Source organism: Chelon labrosus (genome assembly GCF_963514085.1).
Source record: "Chelon labrosus genome assembly, contig: SCAFFOLD_31, whole genome shotgun sequence".
NCBI classification, from domain to species: domain Eukaryota; kingdom Metazoa; phylum Chordata; class Actinopteri; order Mugiliformes; family Mugilidae; genus Chelon; species Chelon labrosus.
In genome coordinates this window covers 283,835-309,917 of record NW_028181545.1, presented here as the reverse complement: position 1 = coordinate 309,917, position 26,083 = coordinate 283,835, and the positions used below count along the sequence as shown (strand labels likewise).

General features: G+C 42.0%; 1 protein-coding gene across 1 annotated transcript in view; it reads right to left on the bottom strand.

Annotated features, from left to right (window-relative positions):
- Positions 1-1,077: 1,077 nt before the first annotated feature.
- Positions 1,078-26,083, bottom strand: part of LOC311509912 (NLR family CARD domain-containing protein 3-like) — a 35,920-nt gene continuing 10,914 nt past the window's right edge. The window contains exons 8-13 of the mRNA XM_084575351.1: positions 16,626-16,799; positions 15,509-15,682; positions 9,901-10,074; positions 8,784-8,957; positions 3,167-3,340; positions 1,078-2,399 (exon numbers count right to left, since the gene is read on the bottom strand). Of these exons, the coding sequence (XP_084431477.1) occupies positions 2,390-2,399; positions 3,167-3,340; positions 8,784-8,957; positions 9,901-10,074; positions 15,509-15,682; positions 16,626-16,799 (880 nt within the window). The 3' untranslated portion in view covers positions 1,078-2,389. The remainder of the gene's footprint in view (positions 2,400-3,166; positions 3,341-8,783; positions 8,958-9,900; positions 10,075-15,508; positions 15,683-16,625; positions 16,800-26,083) is intronic.

The following is a 26,083-nucleotide window of genomic DNA, read 5'->3' as shown; positions in this document are numbered from 1 at the left end:
GACGGGCTCTGCTACAAGTCATACCTGAGCTAGCGTAGCGTTAGCCCCATGCTAACTCAGCTAGCGATCTTTTTAAAGTCAGTTTCTACGGTTCACAATGATACAAACAGAACCACGATGGGTTCAAACATTAGGAAACATTCCTATCGCTCCAACTGGTTTAAGAAAAGTATCTCAATGAAAGGCATTTTCACACAACAAGCTAACAACGAGGCCTAGCCTCTTAGCATGTAGCAACCACGCTTAGCGGAGTTTTCACGGAGGCTTCACGCGGTGAAACAGCTCCTCTCATCCAATATAATGCACAAGACTCGTTCCTAATCAGAGAAGGACTTATTAGACAGTGCTATGCAGTGATAAATCATCAATATTCCACCTTCACATTGTCTTTCTCACCAACGTTCATCAGCTCACTCATTAATGGAGGACTCTCTAGTCAGAGAGGGACCGCACTCGATGATCATGACCATGAGAAAATGGCTAGTGCGCCACCTTGTGGCATGCATGTGTTATGACCGGCCTAGGTGAAACCAGGACACAACACAAACGCTGACTCTCCCCTTCTCCCTGCTCCCAAACTAAATACACATCCACAAAAATTACACTCCATCAACTCATTTTATTTGCTGTTGTCATCTTCAGGGTGAGCATGGTATAGATGTGGATGTATGGTACCAAACCATTGGAGCATGTTGGAGCCCATTTGGATCCAGTTGTCAGTGTCTTAACAGTACTCACAGTTCCTGGGATGCAGAGTGCTGTTAGACATAGTTTGGTAAACCCTCATTCAGCAGTGTCCCGTCACTGTGGTGTAGAAACACGTCCTCAGGCTCCGTCCACGTTCAGAAGCATCCAGTAGGTTCTCAGCAGCTTGGTGTAGGAAGTGTTTCCCAACAACAAGTCTCTCATACTGTTAGCATGAGGAGCTAACTAGCATCAGTCCTCAGTGTGGTCACGGTTTAGCATCAATTAAGTAGAATTCCAGTTGAGTTACATTGCAAAATGGCACATAAAGAAATGATTTATTTATTTATTTACAGTTCATGTTGTTTTTTATTCCACTTCTAAAAGACTCCAGAGGAAACACTGATCACGCTGCACTGTTGGACGGATCTAAAACAGAAACTAAATCATCAACAACTATTTCAACAAGACATGATGAGTTCATCGTACTGGTCTACCTTTGTTGGGAACGTTTGTTGGAATAAATGTGGACTTTTACCACATTAGTTTAGTTGAACCAATAAGATCAAAATGAACCACAGATTTTACACGACTAATATTAATATACAAAGGCTGAAAAGAGACATGGATGTAAACTGGACATTTTGTGGAGATCTCAGGGAAACACTGACTCACTGATCTTGGTCATGTGAGCTTCCAACATTTCTCTGCAGCAGACTGTCACATTACATTATTGATTGGTTATATTCTGGTTTAGTTTGATGTTGGAGAAATGTACTACTTGGATTTATAGACTTTGACAGAAATCTCTCCTCACAATTCTATGTGATCAGTTTGTTTATTATTTTAACCAAACTTTATATTCATCGATCCAAAGTTTTAAAAAAGAAACCAACAATCCTTGAACTAACAGCAAATGTCAAACTATACAACTCTTCAATATCTGACAGCACTTACCAAGAGGCAACTTATGATTTATTTAAACTTTACAATATTTACATGGAGTTATTTACTTCTCTACTGCACTCTGTCGTTGTAATACCACATACGTTATCCTCCATTGTGATACTGTTGTACACACAGAACAACTGTCCCACCTCTAATATATATGATCATCTGCAGTGATGTATTTGTTGATGTAACTGCAGAAGACTCATTCCAGCTCCAGCATGGATCTGATGGAGTCTCTGGTCTGACTGTGAGCTTTACAGTCGACAGCTTCATGTTTTATCTTCAGCTGCTTTTAAATCATCTTTTAGTCTCTAAACTCACCTGTTCCTACAGTTCATCACCAGTTCTACAAACAGGAAACACTCACCAACCAATAACCAATGACAGATAAAGCAGCTGATGCTCGCTCCAACACAATAAACATGTGGATGAAACAGGAGTAAAAACATCTGGAATCTACTGTTTCTACAGAGACAAGAGAAGACATGGAACAAACATCTACACAACAACAGGAAGGACTGTTGATGCTGGCAGGTTGACATGTGTCTGAATCATTCATGAGGGACTGGACTTGATTTGTTGGAGCTCTGTGAAGAGTTGAAGTGCAGCTCTGTTGATGGTCTTAAATGGAGACCATGTGGATGAAGCTCTCCTCTCCACCTCCCAGTAACATGGTCCAGTCAGAGTCTGCTTCAACCTCTGGATCATCAGGACACAGCTCATCCTCTCACAACACACACCGTCCTGTTTACTGTTACCTCCACCTGTAGAGAGGAGGAGAAAGAAGAGAGGAGGTGAAGGAGTGTTTCCAGAGTCTCCCTTCATCATCACATCCAGTAGAAAGAGCAGCAGGGACTTCAGTCCTGTTCAGAGCAGCAGTGGAGCAGCTGTGGAGCTCAGCCAGCTTCCTTTCAGCTTCATGTTAACGTGTTGGAGTGAACACACACAGACCTGCAGAGACTTTTAGCATCAAGTCTGTTTCCTCTGCAGATTTCACTAATAAATTAGTGATGGATTTACTGCTGCTCCATTTAAACAAAGATCAGCTGACTAATAAACATGGAGGCTGTCATTGAAGAGATCTGATCAAACTAATGACACATGTGATGACTCTGCTCATGGTTACTAAATGTAATGCTGGTTCTGTGATGTGCAGGCTTCAGTCAGACTGATCTCAGAGCTGTGATCAGTTGTTGATCAGATCTGATGAATGACCACCACTGTCTCTATACATCTTGGAAGGCTGTCAGCTGGAATCCAGCTTTATTTCCTGGACACATCAACACAACAACAACAGTCGTCTTCACATCAACTCAAACACATGATCACAACAAGCTTCTGGCTCATCTGATTGGCTGACTGTTGTCTCTCTCTCTGTCTTTCTGTCCAATCCTGAAGCCTGTCTCCATTCTCCTCTCACAGCTTCACTGAGAAGCTGCAGGTTTACAGGAAACACTGGATCTTTGATACTAACTGTGTTTAGGACAATACTGATGAAAGCAGCATGGACTGACTGGAACCCTCTACTCACTCCAGAGTCTTCAGTTTATAGTCTGGACTCTTCACAAGATCAAGAAGCTGCTTCACATCTGAATCCTTCAGGTTGTTGTTTCTCAGGTCCAGATGTTTCAGATGGGAGGGGTTGGACTTCAGAGCTGAGACCAGAGAATCACAGCTGATCTCTGACAAACTGCAGTCACTCAGTCTGAATAAAGAATAAAAGATGAAATGATTGATGATCAATCAGATGTGTTGAGGTTTTAAATGTGTCCTCATCAATGTGTGTGTTGACCAGGAATGAAGCTCAACATTATACAGTTATTTAAATGAGTTTGTATTTGTCTTCATTCTGAGGAACAATAAAGTTTTACATAAAATACATTAAATTCAGTTGGTGATTAAACATATCAGATAGGGCTGGGTGAGATATCACATTAATAAATATATGGATATATGTTTTAAGGTGATACGGTATTTAAACTATATCTCGTATATGGATATAGTTCAAATTAGCGCTGTGATCCTTGCTCCATCAAGCTGCTGACCCGGAGCTCTCTGCACTGCTCCCCCCGTCCCTCCTCTTTCATGCACAGAGGAGGAGCAACAACGTCTGCAGAGTGTGTGGAGGAGAAATTGGTTAGTAAAAGAAAAAGCAGTGGCTCAGTAATTTGGAGATGGTTCAGATTCAAAGTATCAGATGAGCAACAAAATGACGTTATATGCAGAGGTTGAGCTAGACTTTTTAGTCGTCTCTCATTTTGACTGACAGGGTCATAAAAATCCCGTCATAATCGATTTTTAAGCGCTAACAGCTCTCAGACGGTACCGTAGGGTTGAAGTGCTTCGGTCAAGGACCACATTTTGATTTCAGAGGTGGGGGGGACACAAGTATTTTTAATAAAACTCTAATCTTTCAGTTGACTGTGTTTTCTAGTAGTTCTTCTAGTTTTCTATTGCTACTTTTAACTTTAATGTTCCCTTTTTTGGTTTGACTGCTTGTAAAGCATGTAGCTAAACATTATCACCCAATTCTGTGTTTCACCTTGTTAGTCAACTTCACTCCAACTCAGTACCACCAATGTTACACTTATTTATGGAATCTATGGTAAACAGAGCTCATTTACAAAGCAGCACCCAGTGGTGGGCAGGTCAAACTGGCATCACAGGTGGAGAGAAACTGAATCAAATGTCCATTATTCAGTGGAAGTAGTCAAGTATTACATTTGATTTGAAATTAGTGTCAGAGAGAAGTTTGATTCATCAGCACTTTCAATCAAACTAATAGACTTTACAAGATTATTGAGAGCTTTGTAAATGATGAGGAGGATCTTGAAGTGGATCTGCTGCTTTATTGGAGCCAGTGAAGGTGTTGCAGGATGGCTGGAATGCATTTCTTTGAGGAACTTCCACTTTGACTTGTAAAGAAGTCTCTTATGTCCACTTTTCTTTTTGTAGACATCCTGGCTGCGGCTAATTACCAAACACACATCCACACATGGACACCGATTCAAAGGTTAATGTAAATGAAAGCTCTGATATTCCAATCCTTCTAGCTGACGTGACCCAGGCAGAACAAAGGAACAATTTACAGTAGCAGATTAACAAGGACTCCTGACCGCAGACTAGCAGACCGGTGTGACAGCAAGGTGGAGTGACAGCGGGGACGGCCAATCACACAAGAGACGGCAGTGCCAATGGAGGAGCTTGTGGGCGGGGCTAAACTAAGGGAAACAGGCATCAGCTTGAGCGGCCGTGCAAAAAACTGCAGTTCATCGAGTGACCGCTTGAGGCTGGCTCCAAAAGGGAGCAGATTGTCTTAGAAATTCGAGAAAAAAGGTTTCAATCTTACGGGGTGGCCACAGTTTTTGAGGTACACTGATATAAAATATATAAAAACGTAGGGATTTTTGTTGGCTTTCAGATGGTGTGGGTTTGATTTGTGTGGGACGTACGGTTTTTCCGTCACAGTTTAAAAAAACGGGCAATGATGCAAAATATTGGGCTAACGCGACCCCTGGTTATATGTAGATAGAGCCATGAACAAGATACAGCAAAGGGTGGAAGCACTTCAAATCTTTTTCACCACCTAAAACAGTGGCACAAACTGCAGTACGAAGAGTGTGTGAAACTGCACGCTGCAGAAGCCCCAGTCGTAAGCCATCCACAACCTGAAAAAGCTCCATATCAGGATATATATCGATATTCAGCCTAAATATATCAGGATATGACTTTTGGTCCACATCACCCAGCAGTGTTGTGGGTAACGCATTACAAAGTATCGCATTAGAGTACTCTAATTACTTTTTTCGTGTAACTTGTAATGTAACGTGTTAGTTTCGTGCGTTAAGTAATCAGCATCTTCGTCATTTTTTTAAAAAGTAATCCGTTACTTTAAGAATTTCTCCAGATAAGGAAAGAAAAATTCCGACTCCAGCTGCTTTCTGTCAGACAGTACTGTGCCACCTGTAGATGTGTCAGTGGAGGAGCAGCGCTGTGATGATGCGTCTGTGACCTGCTGACCTACGTTACCTGTGTGTGTGTGTGTGTGTGTGTGTGGACAGCTTTTGAATCGTGGAAGTACGCACATTATTTTCAATTCACCAGTGAAAAGGACAAGAACAACATGACGGTAAAACGCTCACTCTGCGTTGGTGAAAAGCTTCTGTCCATGGCAAAAAATTCCACTTCCAATTTAAAAAAATATCTTTTATCCAAGCACCACTCCATCACCCTGGTAGCAAAGCCTGCTGAGGAAGACCACGGTGGTGCACCAGCTGCAAAGCAACAGCGTCTGGGTTTTAGCTCAGCCTCAGCTAAAACTGTCTCTACCAGTGACGTTCACAAGCTTGTGGCCGGTTATGTGGTTGAGGAGATGCTTCCAGTTACAACTGTGGAGTCTCCATCTTTCCCTAAACTAATGAGTAAAATCCCAACGACACGTAACACAGATGGAACAGTGCCTGACCGAAAAACCTTTGCAAGCTATCTGGACAAATCCTACCTAGATATGGAGAAAGAACTGAAAACAACCTTTGAAGATCTGGAATATGTTTCTAGCACGGCAGACTTGTGGACAGCTAATAATAAGAGCTTCATGGGAATGACGGCACACTGGATACATCCCTTCACTCTGAAGCTGGAGAAAGCTGCAGTCGCATGTAGGCGGGTGAGAGGACGGCACACGTATGACGTAACTGCCGGGGAGATTGAACAAATCCATGTGTCATATGGCCTTGGTGGGAAAGTGACAGCCACGGTCACTGACTATGGATCTAGTTTTGTTGAGGCTTTCCAGGTGTTTCACAAAACGGCCTCGGACTCAGAAACAGAGGAGGAGGAAGATGGGAATGAAAGTGTGACTTTGGAGGATCTAAACAATGTACTGTCCAGCTGTGATGGTGATGGCAATGACAGTATGATCAGTCTGAATCTCATCTCCACCACTGACATAGAGAAATGGCTGTCTTCCAACAGTGACACTGGAGCAGTAACAGGAGAGCCATCGCTAAATGTTCAGCACTCTGGACCAAAGCCAGCAGATCAACATTAGCATCAGAAACTGTGGAAACATTCAGCAGGAGAAAGCTGCTGGTTGCCACGACGACCAGATGGACTCTTTTCATGAGGCTTTGTGCAGGGTCATAGACATCCCCATCACTGACCTGCAGAACTTATGCACCCAACTGGGCATCAGGTGCATTACGGACAGGGAGCAGCAGTTTATTAAAGAGTACTGCGTGATTCTCAAAGCGCTGGCCATGGCCCTGGATATTCTTCAAGGGGAGGAGAACTGCTTTTATGGAACTATCCTGCCGACACTGGAGGCCCTGATGGCTAAAACACTGGATCTAAAAGACAGTCTCTCCCGGATGACATCTGGCCTGCCTGATGTCATAGTTGAGGTAGTTGAGCTTTTTACGTCTGTTTTTTGTTTTTGCTCATATCAAACAAACATTGATGAGATTTACACTGCAGGCTTTAAACTAATTTCAATACGCCTATATCTTGCAGGCCATAAAGAGACGCTTTGCATCCACGCTGGACAGCAAGGAGGCCCTGCTGGCTGCACTGACCATTCCTAAACTCAAACTGTGCTGGGTAAAGGACGAGGCTAAAAAAGACGCTGCCAAGGTGCTGCGTGCTGCTTGCTGCCGAGTGCCGTGTGCTGGAGCATCCACTGCTGGAGTAACTGTCACCTGCACCTGTCAATTCAATTTTATTTATATAGCATCAGTAACAATAAAAAATCGTCTCCAGACGCTTTACAAAACCCGGCCTGAAACCTCCAGAGCAGCCTGAAGGAGACGGTGGCAGGAAAAACTCCCTTTAACAGGAAGAAACCTTGAACAGAACTCAGCTCATATGGAGGAACCATCTGCCTAAGGCCAGCCGGGTACAGACAGAAGAAAGAGAGAAGAGAACAGCAAGATAAACATCCATCTGTCATAGATACACATATCTGACTAAAGCGTACATGTGGAATCTGATGATACAAACTGATGATGTTACATGACAGTTTGAAAATGGAAGAGGAATCACAGGCAGGTTGGAGAATTGTTCATTCAGCGGAGGAGACGACTTTTTTTCATTTACAGAGGACAGCCAGGTCTCAGAGTCAGTGGACACTCAAATTGCTGAGTATTTTAAGTCAGGTGTGGAGATCGATATGTTCAACAAGTTCCCCAGGATCAAGACAGTATTTCTGGGCTTCAATACTCCACCACCCTCCAGCGCACCCGTGGAGAGGCTTTCCAGCCTCAGGAGTCTCGTTCTTACTCCTCAGAGAAGTCGACTGTCACACAGACGTTTCTAAAATCTTCTTCTGCTACGTTTTAATCACTACTTTGAAGAGTAAATGGAAGTGGACGATGGTAAAGTGAATTTAGGCTTGTGACACTTGAATAGTATTTTCATAGTTCAGCTATTAGGCTATTTGTCATTTGCCTGTGTGCCAGTGAGCCATTTTATTGTTTGTGTTATTCGGCCTGTTATCATTTTTGTTTGACATAGAGGCAGCTGTAAAAATGTCTGTTAGATCGTTGACTGGTCGTTCATTTTTAATGGATGTGAATCTGCTACCTGTTTACCTCAGATTGTGTTTACTTAAGCTCAATTAAATGCACTTTCATAACTGCATTCAGGTTAAAACTAATTCAGGAGTTTCCTAATCTTGTTAGGTGCTCATATATAGGCTACCTGGGCTGGGTAGGTGTATATGAGTAGCAAACAAAATGAAACTCCTGAGATTTGATCATATGTTCTAACTGATCAAAACATAATTCATGAATAAAACGATCTGTGGCATATTGCTGACTGTCTTTCCTGGTATTGTTATCCTGCAGAGTTCATTTGGTTGGATGACTGACGTTATTCATTGTCAGGACTTCTCTGTGCATTTAAAGGAGGCTGTGTGTCTGTGTCGCTGAGTTGCAGCATGTGTGAGGCGCTGCAAACGGCTTTTAATGTTTGGTAACGCACGAGTACTCTAACGCGTTACTTTTATTCATAGGTAACGCTGTAACGTAACAGATTACTTTTAATTGATGGTAACGTTGTAACCTAACTAACTACTTCATAAAGTAACTATACCCAACACTGTCACCCAGCCCTAATATCAGATCTACAACAGTAACAGACAGTGAACTCACATCAGATCCTCCAGTCTACAGTCTGGACTCTCCAGAAAACCACACAGCTGCTTCACTCCTGAATCCTTCAGGTTGTTTCCACTCAGGTCGAGATGTTTCAGATGGGAGGGGTTGGACTTCAGAGCTGAGACCAGAGAATCACAGCTGATCTCTGACAAACTGCAGCCAATCAATCTGAATAAAGAATAAAAGATGAAATGATTGATGATCAATCAGATGTGTTGAGGTTTTAAATGTGTCCTCATCAATGTGTGTGTTCACCAGGAATGATTATCAGCAATGGAATCAGCAGCGCATTAGATACCGCCATCTATCCAAAACATTATCACAGAGTTTATAACAAAGTATTAGTTTGTATTATTTACATTTATATTTGATTTATAAACTCACTTCAGACCAACTAGTCGGGGGTCCCGGTACTGTCTGCGGTTGAGCACTAACCGCTTTTAGCCTGTACCAAAGACTTATTGGACCAAAGATGTTTAAATGTTTAAAATAATCTTAAATTAAAAATATATATTAATATCTACGTGGTCCTCTGTTGAGTTCAGTGTTGGAACTAAACGAGAAGTGAGTTATATCAGTAAAGATTCATTTTCCCTAAAGGAAAGATATAGCACACTTGGCCCAAAGCCCAGATTTCCCATTTTCCCGGTGACACTTAAAGGCACCATGCATTTGTGGATCTGTGGATCTGAGCAGCGTGAAAATAGTCTCAAAACTCTGTGTGCGTGCGCAGCCTGATCTGTCCGTATCTGCTGATCCGTATGCGTAGGCTTAGACACTCATAAGACAGGAAGTCTTTTGAAAAGGAAAAGGATGAGCTTTGTGAAGTTGAACCATCTGATTTGTGAATTTGCAAAACAATCACACACGTTCAGATAGCTAGGTACACATTAGTGAATGTCATGTTTCACGTGTGGATCATGGAACATGCATTTGTGACCATTTTGAGACTAATTTCACTCCATAAATGAAGCTCAACATTATACAGTTATTTAAATGAGTTTGTATTTGTCTTCACTTTGAGGAACAATAAAGTTTTATTTAAAATAAATTAGATTCAGTTGGTGATTAAACATATCAGATCTACAACAGTAACAGACAGTGAACTCACCCCAGAGTCTCCAGTCTACAGTCTGGACTCTCCAGAAAACCACACAGCTGCTTCACTCCTGAATCCTTCAGGTTGTTGTCAGTCAGGTCCAGATGTTTCAGATGGGAGGGGTTGGACTTCAGAGCTGAGACCAGAGAATCACAGCTGATCTCTGACAAACTGCATCTCATCAATCTGAATAAAGAATAAAAGATGAAATGATTGATGATCAATCAGATGTGTTGAGGTTTTAAATGTGTCCTCATCAATGTGTGTGTTGACCAGGAATGAAGCTCAACATTATACAGTTATTTAAATGAGTTTGTATTTGTCTTCATTCTGAGGAACAATAAAGTTTTACATAAAATACATTAAATTCAGTTGGTGATTAAACATATCAGATAGGGCTGGGCGATATATCACATTAATAAATATATGGATCTATGTTTTAATGTGATACGGTATTTAAACTATATCTGGTATATGGATATAGTTCAAATTAGCGCTGTGATCCTTGCTCCATCAAGCTGCTGACCCGGAGCTCTCTGCACTGCTCCCCCCGTCCCTCCTCTTTCATGCACAGAGGAGCAACAACGTCTGCAGAGTGTGTGGAGGAGAAATTGGTTAGTAAAAGAAAAAGCAGTGGCTCAGTAATTTGGAGATGGTTCAGATTCAAAGTATCAGATGAGCAACAAAATGACGTTATATGCAGAGGTTGAGCTAGACTTTTTAGTCGTCTCTCATTTTGACTGACAGGGTCATAAAAATCCCGTCATAATCGATTTTTAAGCGCTAACAGCTCTCAGACGGTACCGTAGGGTTGAAGTGCTTCGGTCAAGGACCACATTTTGATTTCAGAGGTGGGGGGGGCACAAGTATTTTTAATAACTCTAATCTTTCAGTTGACTGTGTTTTCTAGTAGTTCTTCTAGTTTTCTATTGCTACTTTTAACTTTAATGTTCCCTTTTTTGGTTTGACTGCTTGTAAAGCATGTAGCAAAACATTATCACCCAATTCTGTGTTTCACCTTGTTAGTCAACTTCACTCCAACTCAGTACCACCAATGTTACACTTATTTATGGAATCTATGGTAAACAGAGCTCATTTACAAAGCAGCACCCAGTGGTGGGCAGGTCAAACTGGCATCACAGGTGGAGAGAAACTGAATCAAATGTCCATTATTCAGTGGAAGTAGTCAAGTATTACATTTGATTTGAAATTAGTGTCAGAGAGAAGTTTGATTTATCAGCACTTTCAATCAAACTAACAGACTTTACAAGATTATTGAGAGCTTTGTAAATGATAAGGAGGATCTTGAAGTGGATCTGCTGCTTTATTGGAGCCAGTGAAGGTGTTGCAGGATGGCTGGAATGCATTTCTTTGAGGAACTTCCACTTTGACTTGTAAAGAAGTCTCTTATGTCTACTTTTCTTTTTGTAGACATCCTGGCTGCGGCTAATTACCAAACACACATCCACACATGGACACCGATTCAAAGGTTAATGTAAATGAAAGCTCTGATATTCCAATCCTTCTAGCTGACGTGACCCAGGCAGAACAAAGGAACAATTTACAGTAGCAGATTAACAAGGACTCCTGACCGCAGACTAGCAGACCGGTGTGACAGCAAGGTGGAGTGACAGCGGGGACGGCCAATCACACAAGAGACGGCAGAGCCAATGGAGGAGCTTGTGGGCGGGGCTAAACTAAGGGAAACAGGCTTCAGCTTGAGCGGCCGTGCAAAAAACTGCAGTTCATCGAGTGACCGCTTGAGGCTGGCTCCAAAAGGGAGCAGATTGTCTTAGAAATTCGAGAAAAAAGGTTTCAATCTTACGGAGTGGCCACAGTTTTTGAGGTACACTGATATAAAATATATAAAAACGTAGGGATTTTTGTTGGCTTTCAGATGGTGTTGGTTTGATTTGTGTGGGACGTACGGTTTTTCCGTCACAGTTTAAAAAAAACGGGCAATGATGGAAAATATTGGGCTAACGCGACCCCTGGTTATATGTAGATAGTGCCATGAACAAGATACAGCAAAGGGTGGAAGCACTTCAAATCTTTTTCACCACCTAAAACAGTGGCACAAACTGCAGTACGAAGAGTGTGTGAAACTGCACGCTGCAGAAGCCCCAGTCGTAAGCCATCCACAACCTGAAAAAGCTCCATATCAGGATATATATCGTATATCGATATTCAGCCTAAATATATCAGGATATGACTTTTGGTCCACATCACCCAGCAGTGTTGTGGGTAACGCATTACAAAGTATCGCATTAGAGTACTCTAATTACTTTTTTCGTGTAACTTGTAATGTAACGTGTTAGTTTCGTGCGTTAAGCAATCAGCATCTTCGTCATTTTTTTAAAAAAGTAATCCGTTACTTTAAGAATTTCTCCAGATAAGGAAAGAAAAATTCCGACTCCAGCTGCTTTCTGTCAGACAGTACTGTGCCACCTGTAGATGTGTCAGTGGAGGAGCAGCGCTGTGATGATGCGTCTGTGACCTGCTGACCTACGTTACCTGTGTGTGTGTGTGTGTGTGGACAGCTTTTGAATCGTGGAAGTACGCACATTATTTTCAATTCACCAGTGAAAAGGACAAGAACAACATGACGGTAAAACGCTCACTCTGCGTTGGTGAAAAGCTTCTGTCCATGGCAAAAAATTCCACTTCCAATTTGAAAAAATATCTTTTATCCAAGCACCACTCTATCACCCTGGTAGCAAAGCCTGCTGAGGAAGACCACGGTGGTGCACCAGCTGCAAAGCAACAGCGTCTGGGTTTTAGCTCAGCCTCAGCTAAAACTGTCTCTACCAGTGACGTTCACAAGCTTGTGGCCGGTTATGTGGTTGAGGAGATGCTTCCAGTTACAACTGTGGAGTCTCCACCTTTCCCTAAACTAATGAGTAAAATCCCAACGACACGTAACACAGAGGGAACAGTGCCGGACCGAAAAACCTTTGCAAGCTATCTGGACAAATCCTACCTAGATATGGAGAAAGAACTGAAAACAACCTTTGAAGATCTGGAATATGTTTCTAGCACGGCAGACTTGTGGACAGCTAATAATAAGAGCTTCATGGGAATGACGGCACACTGGATACATCCCTTCACTCTGAAGCTGGAGAAAGCTGCAGTCGCATGTAGGCGGGTGAGAGGACGGCACACGTATGACGTAACTGCCGGGGAGATTGAACAAATCCATGTGTCATATGGCCTTGGTGGGAAAGTGACAGCCACGGTCACTGACTATGGATCTAGTTTTGTTGAGGCTTTCCAGGTGTTTCACAAAACGGCCTCGGACTCAGAAACAGAGGAGGAGGAAGATGGGAATGAAAGTGTGACTTTGGAGGATCTAAACAATGTACTGTCCAGCTGTGATGGTGATGGCAATGACAGTATGATCAGTCTGAATCTCATCTCCACCACTGACATAGAGAAATGGCTGTCTTCCAACAGTGACACTGGAGCAGTAACAGGAGAGCCATCGCTAAATGTTCAGCACTCTGGACCAAAGCCAGCAGATCAACATTAGCATCAGAAACTGTGGAAACATTCAGCAGGAGAAAGCTGCTGGTTGCCACGACGACCAGATGGACTCTTTTCATGAGGCTTTGTGCAGGGTCATAGACATCCCCATCACTGACCTGCAGAACTTATGCACCCAACTGGGCATCAGGTGCATTACGGACAGGGAGCAGCAGTTTATTAAAGAGTACTGCGTGATTCTCAAAGCGCTGGCCATGGCCCTGGATATTCTTCAAGGGGAGGAGAACTGCTTTGATGGAACTATCCTGCCGACACTGGAGGCCCTGATGGCTAAAACACTGGATCTAAAAGACAGTCTCTCCCGGATGACATCTGGCCTGCCTGATGTCATAGTTGAGGTAGTTGAGCTTTTTTCGTCTGTTTTTTGTTTTTGCTCATATCAAACAAACATTGATGAGATTTACACTGCAGGCTTTAAACTAATTTCAATACGCCTATATCTTGCAGGCCATAAAGAGACGCTTTGCATCCACGCTGGACAGCAAGGAGGCCCTGCTGGCTGCACTGACCATTCCTAAACTCAAACTGCTCTGGGTAAAGGACGAGGCTAAAAAAGACGCTGCCAAGGTGCTGCTTGCTGCCGAGTGCCGTGTGCTGGAGCATCCACTGCTGGAGGAACTGTCACCTGCACCTGTCAATTCAATTTTATTTATATAGCATCAGTAACAATAAAAAATCGTCTCCAGACGCTTTACAAAACCCGGCCTGAAACCTCCAGAGCAGCCTGAAGGAGACGGTGGCAGGAAAAACTCCCTTTAACAGGAAGAAACCTTGAACAGAACCCAGCTCATATGGAGGAACCATCTGCCTAAGGCCAGCCGGGTACAGACAGAAGAAAGAGAGAAGAGAACAGCAAGATAAACATCCATCTGTCATAGATACACATATCTGACTAAAGCGTACATGTGGAATCTGATGATACAAACTGATGATGTTACATGACAGTTTGAAAATGGAAGAGGAATCACAGGCAGGTTGGAGAATTGTTCATTCAGCGGAGGAGACGACTTTTTTTCATTTACAGAGGACAGCCAGGTCTCAGAGTCAGTGGACACTCAAATTGCTGAGTGTTTTAAGTCAGGTGTGGAGATCGATATGTTCAACAAGTTCCCCAGGATCAAGACAGTATTTCTGGGCTTCAATACTCCACCACCCTCCAGTGCACCCGTGGAGAGGCTTTCCAGCCTCAGGAGTCTCGTTCTTACTCCTAAGAGAAGTCGACTGTCACACAGACGTTTCTAAAATCTTCTTCTGCTACGTTTTAATCACTACTTTGAAGAGTAAATGGAAGTGGACGATGGTAAAGTGAATTTAGGCTTGTGACACTTGAATAGTATTTTCATAGTTCAGCTATTAGGCTATTTGTCATTTGCCTGTGTGCCAGTGAGCCATTTTATTGTTTGTGTTATTCGGCCTGTTATCATTTTTGTTTGACATAGAGGCAGCTGTAAAAATGTCTGTTAGATCGTTGACTGGTCGTTCATTTTTAATGGATGTGAATCTGCTACCTGTTTACCTCAGATTGTGTTTACTTAAGCTCAATTAAATGCACTTTCATAACTGCATTCAGGTTAAAAACAATTCAGGAGTTTCCTAATCTTGTTAGGTGCTCATATATAGGCTACCTGGGCTGGGTAGGTGTATATGAGTAGCAAACAAAATGAAACTCCTGAGATTTGATCATATGTTCTAACTGATCAAAACATAATTCATGAATGAAACGCTCTGTGGCATATTGCTGACTGTCTTTCCTGGTATTGTTATCCTGCAGAGTTCATTTGGTTGGATGACTGACGTTATTCATTGTCAGGACTTCTCTGTGCATTTAAAGGAGGCTGTGTGTCTGTGTCGCTGAGTTGCAGCATGTGTGAGGCGCTGCAAACGGCTTTTAATGTTTGGTAACGCACGAGTACTCTAACGCGTTACTTTTATTCATAGGTAACGCTGTAACGTAACGGATTACTTTTAATTGATGGTAACGTAGTAACCTAACTAACTACTTTATAAAGTAACTATACCCAACACTGTCACCCAGCCCTAATATCAGATCTACAACAGTAACAGACAGTGAACTCACCCCAGTTCCTCCAGTCTACAGTCTGGACTCTCCAGAAAACCACACAGCTGCTTCACTCCTGAATCCTTCAGGTTGTTGTAACTCAGGTCCAGATGTTTCAGATGGGAGGGGTTGGACTTCAGAGCTGAGACCAGAGAATCACAGCTGATCTCTGACAAACTGCATAATATCAATCTGAATAAAGAATAAAAGATGAAATGATTGATGATCAATCAGATGTGTTGAGGTTTTAAATGTGTCCTCATCAATGTGTGTGTTCACCAGGAATGATTATCAGCAATGGAATCAGCAGCGCATTAGATACCGCCATCTATCCAAAACATTATCACAGAGTTTATAACAAAGTATTAGTTTGTATTATTTACATTTATATTTGATTTATAAACTCACTTCAGACCAACTAGTCGGGGGTCCCGGTACTGTCTGCGGTTGAGCACTAACCGCTTTTAGCCTGTACCAAAGACTTATTGGACCAAAGATGTTTAAATGTTTAAAATAATCTTAAATTAAAAATATATATTAATATCTACGTGGTCCTCTGTTGAGTTCAGTGTTGGAACTAAACGAGAAGTGAGTTATATCAGTAAAGATTCATTTTCCCTAAAGGAAAGATATAGCACACTTGGCCCAAAGCCCAGATTTCCCATTTTCCCGGTGACACTTAAAGGCACCATGCATTTGTGGATCTGTGGATCTGAGCAGCGTGAAAATAGTCTCAAAACTCCGTGTGCGTGCGCAGCCTGATCTGTCCGTATCTGCTGATCCGTATGCGTAGGCTTAGACACTCGTAAGACAGGAAGTCTTTTGAAAACGAAAAGGATGAGCTTTGTGAAGTTGAACCATCTGATTTGTGAATTTGCAAAACAATCACACACGTTCAGATAGCTAGGTACGCATTAGTGAATGTCATGTTTCACGTGTGGATCATGGAACATGCATTTGTGACCATTTTGAGACTAATTTCACTCCATAAATGAAGCTCAACATTATACAGTTATTTAAATGAGTTTGTATTTGTCTTCACTTTGAGGAACAATAAAGTTTTATTTAAAATAAATTAGATTCAGTTGGTGATTAAACATATCAGATCTACAACAGTAACAGACAGTGAACTCACTCCAGTTTCTCCAGTCTACAGTCTGGACTCTCCAGAAAACCACACAGCTGCTTCACTCCTGAATCCTTCAGGTTGTTGATACTCAGGTCCAGATGTTTCAGATGGGAGGGGTTGGACTTCAGAGCTGAGACCAGAGAATCACAGCTGATCTCTGACAAACTGCAGCTGTCCAATCTGAATAAAGAATAAAAGATGAAATGATTGATGATCAATCAGATGTGTTGAGGTTTTAAATGTGTCCTGATCAATGAGCTGTTCTCTAAAATGAGTAGAGTGACTTTGACCTTGTGTTATTGTGGATCTTCATCATGTCAGCCTTCTACAGACATCATCCAAACGTCAGCACAACATTCAGACAACTATTCATGTCAACACAGATCAATAAGATGCTGCTGACCTCATTACAGGATCAATATCTCCTCCTCACACATGTTGGACTACAAACTGTTGATTAGTTCTTTGATTCCAGGACCTTCTTCTTCCTGGATTTGGTGTCTCAGGAGGTTTGTGTCATTCAAATGTTAAAGGACAAGTTGACATGTTCAAGTGTGTCTTCCAACAACAGTCACATGTCATATGGACATTACAGAGTTCTTCAGATTCCTGCTGTCCACACTGACTGTGAAGTGGTCTCTTCCTAACACAACTCCACTGTTCAGCTGACACTAATATGAAGCTTCAGCAGTCTGACTGACACTAATCAAAGTTCCTCTTTGAGTTCCTGTCCCTCCACTGCAGCTCAGCAGGAAACACTGTGGAAACACAAAGATACTGACTGGATGTGCTGAAGAACAAGATGAGTTGAAGATCAACTTTACAATCATTCATCCACACAACAACACTGTGGATGTTGTCCTCCATCTTGTCTCATTGGAGTCAGACTAGAAGGGGACGTCTCCACAGACAGTATGGACAGAAAGAATGATTAGTGACACCAAGAACTCTGTTAATGATAGGGGTGGAACGGTCCACACAAGTCACGGTTCGGTCCAACAGGAACAAAGAAACAAAAACTCACACATGTAGAAAACTAGCTTTATTCATTGATGTTGTAAAAGTAAAAACTAGAATAAAACATCCAACTAATGCATTAGGAGGGTTCTCATACCATTCATTCATTTTGTTCATACAGAGGAAAAGAAAAAGCACAATTTCTTGTAGGATAAACTGAGGTAGTCAGGTAGCAACTGGCAACTTTGGTAACTTGATTAGAAGAAACTAACTCAACTAACTTGTTGCACACACGTTTTTTTTCCTCGCACCAGTGACAGACATATCGGGGTGATGCCGTCTTATGTGCGTTAGCATGTTTGATGTGTTTCCAGCGACGTACCGCACCTAGTGATGGCCCTCTGACACCCGAGGCTCCGACACATGCGCCGTAGCTCATGAAGCAATTGTATCGAACCACTGTGCCGAGGCGTGGTTCGGTCACGTGACTAGTGACGTTCGAAGCACTTGAGTGACGTTCGAAGCAGTTCAAGTGCTTCGAATGCTTCAGCGGCAAACGAATCACCTGAGGGGTTCGGTTTGTCATGTGAATCACCTGGTGGGATCGAGTGTGTTTAGGGATATCTCGGATATCCTATCCCTATTTAGTGGTGCTCATGAATGTTTCTTTGCATAGTAGGTTGGTTTGTTGCTGTAGTTGGAGTTAGTTGCGTATTTTGTGGAGATAGATCGTAAGATTCAGAGAGAAATAGATAAATTAGTTACATAGTTAGACAACACTAGATTTATAGATAGACATAGTTACATCGATAGTTCAAAATATCATTATATATAGATAAGATAGAGAGAGATATATACAGATAAGATATAGACATATAGTCAGAAGTGCGTGTATAGTTTTGGTTAGGACAAACAGGGGCGCCGAAAAGGGGGGGTAAAGGAGACGGATTCTAGGGGCCCATGATTGAGGGGGGCCCAGAGAGGCCCCTAATGATGATGAAATTATAATACAGAAAAAAATAATGACACTAAGTTATTAACTAACAAATAATCACAAATGTTTTATTTTCAATGTCCTGGTAACAATAACTTTATTTGTTTTGGCAACATCAACGCCTGCAGGGCCCCCCTTCCCCCCCTCTATTTATGTAAAATGGTTCAGTCCGACTGAATCAGCTGCAGGTAGCGCAAGCCTGCCAGTTACTCTTGCTGGTGGTGAAAGAGCGTTCAGTAAACTAAAAATGATAAAAAAAAATATATATATATTTGAGGTCCACAGTGTCTCAGGAAAGACTTTGCAGTCTTGCCATGCTGTCATTTGAGAGTCAGTTGGCTAGAAAGCTGGACTTCAAAGACCTGATAAGTGATTTTGCACGTGAGAAGGCTTGGCATTGGGCTTTTGGTGTGAAAAGTTGAGCAAGGACCAGTGATTGAAAGGTTGCAAAAGGAAGCTTGACTCAGTCGGCAACGTTATATATTTGCCATTCTTTCATTAAGTTCTACTTAAATGATGAGAAATCATATATGGCCATTTTGTATTTTGATGGTGTTTTTGTTTTTGCTGAGATTTTTTTCTCTCCACTGATTATAATTGCTATTTTTTCATGGAAGAGTTTATTTCCAATTTAAGAATCAGTGTTGCAGCAAATAAATGAATCAAAATGAATTCCATTGTATTCAGAGTGCTCAGTTCTTCCCCTACTGTACATGTCAACTGTCATGTTGTTCTTCTTTCACAAATATTGTAATGATAGTCAAAAATACCATTAAAATGCATAATTGTATGTAAAATAGCATCAAAGAATTTCGCTGCTGTGTTGGGGGGCCCTGTAAAGATTCTTTTCATGGGGCCCAAAATCCCTAGCAGCGCCCCTGAGGACAAATCACGTGTTTTGTGACGTATGAACCATTTCACTGCTTCATTCAGAAACCCTGTCACTGGTTTGGTTGTCTCGGCTCTTCAGGAGAGATGAGATGAGTCTTCGAAGCAAATAATGAGTCAAGAGAGATTTGGTTTGACACTGTTGCATTTAAATCTCTAACACTACTAAACCATGATACCAAGAGCAAAACAAAATAGTTGATGTAAGCACTGAAACATAATCATTAGTGTAAATTAGGAACGGTTCATAGAGTGTAGCAGTGACGTCAAAATCAAAATGCTCCACCGACAACGATGCATCACTTCTGAGGTTCGTGGTACACTGTGAAATCACCGGTCTCTCGTTAGCGAAACAACGGTTCGATTCCCATTGGTTCTTTATTATTTATTTTATTGTTATTTGTAGGCTATATAAGTTTCTTATAATAAACTTTAAACCACATATCCATGTAATGTAGTCGAATAGGAATGTGCATGGCAAATCAAGTCCCATACAAGCATGAACCAGTATGACACGTCTCCATTGCACTACATTTTATTGTCCACTAGATGTCCTAATAGAGCACTGTGTCACTGAAGCTTCGAGTAATGAACCTTTTTTTGAATCACGTGTCGAGGCTTCAACAAAGCCTCGATTGCCCATCACTAACCGCACCTCCGCCAAACATCGTCGGCAGACAGTCTTTGTCCGGTCCACCACTCGCGTGCCATCACCGTTATGTTGCACCGGGAAACCAAAGTGTTCCCACACTGGTGATTTAAATGAAGTTGATCCAGTCCGAGTCTGTGATGAAAGGGCGAGGCTGAAGGTAATGGCCCAATATGGAAGCAGACAGGTGAAAGAAAGATGGAGTCTCCACAGGCAACCCGCCTGAGACGACGTCCGACCGACAACTTGTCCCGGTACCGGCAGTGTTCCAGATAAATCCTCACGGTCCCGTGTAGAAACAGCAAGGCTCAGCCACAGAGTTAGCTGCTTTAGCTACGCAGCGGCTAATGCTCCATTCACTTAGCTAGCGAATGCTAATGACGCGAAGAAGCTAGCGAAACGTGCACAACTCCAAAGAAACTTGGAGCAGAAATGTCTCCAGTTGTCCCCAATCAGGCGTAGCTCAGCTGTCCAGGTCCAGAATGTGGAGCAGACAGTCCTCTAGATACTGAAACTACCACTTTATCTCATTACATTACACATACCTGCCAACTTTTCAAAAAACCTTGGAGTGAGATTTTGTCGTGGGTGACCAACATTATGCCGTGCACGCAGTCACACAAATTGGTGGCTCAGATATAAGATAACAGTAATGAATTTGATGTTGTACCCATGTTGTACCCTGCATTCTGGTGGTTTGTGGGGAGGTCCAAAGCTGTTGATAGTTGCAGCCCACTGAAGATGGACAATATTGGTTACATTCTGTGAAGCAGACATAGCTGAAGGTCCACCCCCAGGAGATTCTGGATTAAGTAGATGTGGTTTCCAGCATTCTAGTGGATTTTTGGGCGGTCTGCTAAAGATGTGCAATACCTGAACTTATTCTGATTCATGTTCGGCATCCTGACTTGTAGGTCTTAGTCTGTAGACTTGAGCTGAACATTCGACCAGGAAACTATCGGTGTGCCTAAATGACAATAAAGCCTTATTCATAGATCAGTGTTTAAGATTTGACCTAGGTAGGTTGATTGATAATTTGATTACACTGGTATTAAACTCATTCTTAACTAAAACCTAACCTATGTTGTGAACAATTGTATTCTTAAGAGCACTTAATGATTTATGTTCAGCCAAAAACGACACAAGATTAGTTAGGGAGGGACATTATTCTTCATTCAAAGTCTCCCACCACATGGTCCATCAGAGACAAATAAAGTGCAACAAATAAAGTGCTTAAACAGTACAACTTTTTCAAGCAATAAAACAGATGAATGCATTAAAAATAGCTAAAATGAGGCATAATCAGTATCAGATGCAGATCAGAAGCTGGGTAAAGTCCTTGTCTATGATCTGTGTGCATGGTTACTGGCCTAGTCTCAGCTCAGATTCTCTTCTTTAACAGACTTCTCAAAGTAGTTTCTGGTTTCTCCTGCTGTCTTGTTGGTCTCTGTATCTCTTCTTCTGTCTACTTCGGGGTGCAGGCATAGATAGTAAAGGGGTGCACTGCAGGTGTAGCGCAGCGCAAAGGTTCAGGTGCGCTCATCAGCGCCATCTACCGTCGTGGAGTTTGAAAAGGAACGGAAGAGTCTCGGACCAAGATCGGATTTTTTTTTTTTGCGTGAGAAATTGGATGTGTGGCGTGAGTGTGTGTGAAAACAGGCAAAACCGTGTGTCACACGGCGAAAGCGTGAGAGTTGGCAGCTCTGCATTACATTACTGCCAGGTGACTCGTCGGCGCTCGTTCCGATCGTCTCTCGTTCTCGTTCATTCTCTAGTTCATTTTTACACTCACTCTCTCTTCCGGTCTGACCCCACCAATCACACACCTTTGACCAATCAGGGACCAGTATTACCCTCTTTCTCCATTGGTACTTCTTCTCTCACCGTGAGCTCTTTCAAAATAAAATGAAAGATTTAATAATGCACTTCTGTGTCTTTAAAAAAACATTTCAAACTTATTTATTACATTTTTAAGCCATTCATCAAACTATTTCAACCTTCATGAAATGTTATTTTAACACTTTTAATAACAGTTTGAACTAAAACATATGTAACCCAGGTCCCATGTAGTTAAATATAAAGCTAGAGTGGTTAATACTATGAGACTGGGCCTGGGCTCCTTGTAGAAAGATACAACTATTTTATATGTCACTTTTATAACGTATGTAACTCTAATAATATAGGTTACTTTATTAAATGACCACAACTCTACTTTAAATGCAATAATCCTCCTCCTCAGGTATTTATTTACTAAATGAAATAAAATGTAAAGGTTTTGATTGTCCAGTAAAAATAAAATGCAATATGTAAATAAAGAGGTTTTCAAAATAAAATTCTCAGGTTCTCTTGGTTTCACACCTTTCCTTTAACTTCAAGACCAAACTATTTGTAAGATACTCTTCAAACTAACTCTGATCTCTTTAGGATCTTCAAGTCACCTTTAAAACAGTGTGCTTTAATTCACAACTCTAAACTCAATATTAACCTGTGGCCCACACACATTCATTTATAAAACACACTCTATTAATGAGATTTGAACCGTTGCAGGCCTGTTGATGAAGCTTGTGTGCGGTGGGGCCTGAAAACTAGAACTCTAACCCTAACCCTTTACACTAGAACAGTTAGATATAGAACAAGATACAAGCAGACGCATCATATTCACCTCTTCAGGTCACACAGAAGTTTATATCAGGACCAACGAGTAGTCAACCTCCACCACTAAACTTAAATGCTCCCCACACCACCAAGCCTCCGTCTTAGCTCTCTGGTCCATAGCGTCTGTCTCTCTTGTTGCATGCTCACTACACATCACACTAACCTGCACCATTAGTCCCTCACTTACACAATTCATTGACTCTGATGGGCTCGTGACTTTGATAACCAATGACAACACAGGAATGAAATGATTGACGTATGACAGCTAACAGGTTAGGTTACACACGTAAACCACCACCACATTGCAGTCTAATTCACAGACTGTTCATTTAGGTCTCATCAAGTAAGGCCAAAATGGCTTCCATGCTTTCTCCTAAAAAGTTGGTGCACTCCATCTGCTAAGGTGAATCTGTTCCATCCTAGAAACAAAAAACATTTCATGGAGCCACCTCTTAAAGCAAGGCGCTGATGGAGACTTCCAATGAAGTAAAATCAGTTCTTTGGCTGCTACCGTGCCCGTTTTGAGAACCTGCTCACAGTGGGAAGGGAGGGTTGATATCCTTCCAGAAGAACCAAAGATAGCCAGGTTACAGTCCGGTTGAATATTTATTTTATATTGCCTAGAGAACCAGTTAAATATGTCGCTCCAAAGGTTGTCCAGTGCTGGGCAGTACCAGAACAAATGTGAGAGTGAACCTTCAGCTCTGTTACATCTATGACACATGGAAGACACTGATCCACATATTCTATTAAGTTTAGTTTTGGAATAATGCAGTCTATGTATGACTTTAAACTGCATGATATCTGGAGTTCATAGAACACTTCTGTACATTGGATTAGTTGTTTAAAAAATGTAATGGTAAATAAACAGGGAGGTTTTGAAAGAGATACAAGAACCTTGGAAGTGCAACCATTTTAATGGCATTAATGCAGCCAATCATTGAGAGAGGGAGCAACTTCCAGTTTCTAATACTGGCTTTAAGTTCATCCACCATGTCCAAAGAATTCAATTCCAGTAAAAGTTTGGGGTTTCTGGAGATCTTAAGGCCAAGATAATTAATATGAGTAGTAGCTCATTTAAATGGCAAAGATTTCAAGAAAGTAGGACACATGTTAGTCAATGGCATGAACTCACACTTGTCCCAGTTAACTGTGTCCCAGACAATCTACTAAATGATTTTCTATAATCCAGGAGGTTGGGAACTGAGACCATTGGGTCTGATAAACAAATCAATAAATCATCAGCATACAGATTAACAAGGCTTTCAGCATCACCAAACTTTACACCATGAATACCTGGGTGACCTCTTATACCTATAGCAAGTGGTTCCAAGGTGATATCAGAAAGAAGAGGAGAAAGAGGGACGCCCTGCCTCACACCCCGCTGTAACTCAAAGGGCTGAGATGTGTCTGAATTAGTGAGAATAGAAGATACTGGTTTAAGGTCAATTATTTTCACCCATTCAATCAAAATTTCTCCAAATCCAAATTACTTCAGTGTCTTCAGCATGTACGGCCATTCCATCTGATCAAATGTCTTCTGGGCGTAAAGAGATAAAACAGCAGCCTGTGTACTTTATCCTACCACTGAGTAGTGTTGTTTTTGGCGGCCTGTTTTAATTTTAGTTTTAGTCTAGTCTTTGTGTCAAGCTGTCATTTTAGTTTTATTAGTTTTAGTCATGTTCATACTCTTTTTAGTCTAGTCAAGTTTCAGTCAACTAAAAGTCTGAGCATTTTTTTATTCAGTCTTATTTTAGTCAGAATTATCCATGACTATTTTCGTCTAGTTTTAGTCAACGAAAACTGATGACATTTAGTCTACATTTAGTCAAGTGCAAAGGCTAGTCACATACGTTTGGCTCACTCGTTTTCAGCTCCAGGCTAACGTTAAAATGAGACACATTCACCACAGCCTCATGAGTTGGCATGAGCTTTCTAAAATAGAAAGTAACGTTACGTTAATGTCTTGACTTACTTATGTCTTGGCCGCACTTCTCCCTATCTTTCACCACAAGACATTCAGTTTTATTTTCCACTTCTATGTATTTAAAGTTTTTCCAAATGTCTTCTCTTCTTCTTCTACCAAAAAACCCCGGCTGGCCGGCCATCGTTCCCTTTCTCTGTCTCCCGCAGCATCCCCAGGGCCTCGGTGTATCCACGCCGCTGCTGCATCACATCGGGCGTGTAGTCCGGGAAAATAAGCACCTTGTTGCCTTTGTACTCCAGTTGTCGTTCCCTCCGGAGGCCAAGTATGAGCTCCTTCTCCCGATAGAAGTGGACCCTGGTGATGATGGCTTAGCGAGGCTCAGCTCCAGCTGTGGGCGGCGGCCGCAGGGTCCGGTGCGCCCGGTCGATAACCACCGGTGACCCAACGATGTCTTCTCTGAAAAGCTTCGTAATTAATGCCTCGATGAATTCTGTTGGTTTACCCCCTCTTCATGCTCAGGAATGCTGATAATCTTAATATTGTTGTGACGGGACCGGCCTTCAAGGTCATCCATTTTGAACTTGAGCGCGTTGTTCTCGTCCTTCAGGACAGAGACCGTCTTCTCCAAGCAGGTTATGTGGTTCTCATGATCCAGAACTCGCTCTTCCACCGTTTCAACCTTCTCCAGTAGTTCTCTTTGAGAGCTCTGCACCACCTCTAGTGTTTGCTCTAATTTATCAAACCTGCCGTTGATATGTTCAAGGATCTTGACAGAAACTTTCTCCCAGATTAAAGGCAAATGTTCAGTGTCGCTGTCGCCTGAATCATGACCTAGCCGGCTACCGCTAGCACTGTTAGCATCAACGTTAGCAGAAGCTGAGGAAGGTCCAGGCCACTCGACGTTTTTGGGCGACTTCTTCGGCATGTCGTTGCATAAACATAACTGGTTAAGCCCCCAGTGTTCACAGTTTCTCCAGAGGCTGATGAAATTATGTATAAGACTGTCAAAATAATAATTTTACCACTGGCACGGAAGAGCCCCCTGAAAGCACATCTACTCCATGAGCTTCTCACCAGCGCCCCCGGTTTATAAACCGAGAGCTAGCTAGCGTTAGCTATAAACTATCAAAACGGTGTGTTCTCATAGCATTGCTAACGTTGTAAACTGGAGGGTCAGTATTAGTGTCTTTATTGATGCTTGAACGATACACAAGCCTCCAGTCACTAGGTGGCAGCAGAGCTCAAACTGATCAACAGGTGTGTTGCCAGATCTCGTGAGACAAATAAGCAACCAGGCCTGTGAAAACAAGCCCACGGTTCACAGTTTATTTATGTTTTCTCTCCCTGAGCTTCAGGAACTTTATATTTCTCCCAGTCTTTGATATATTTCTTCC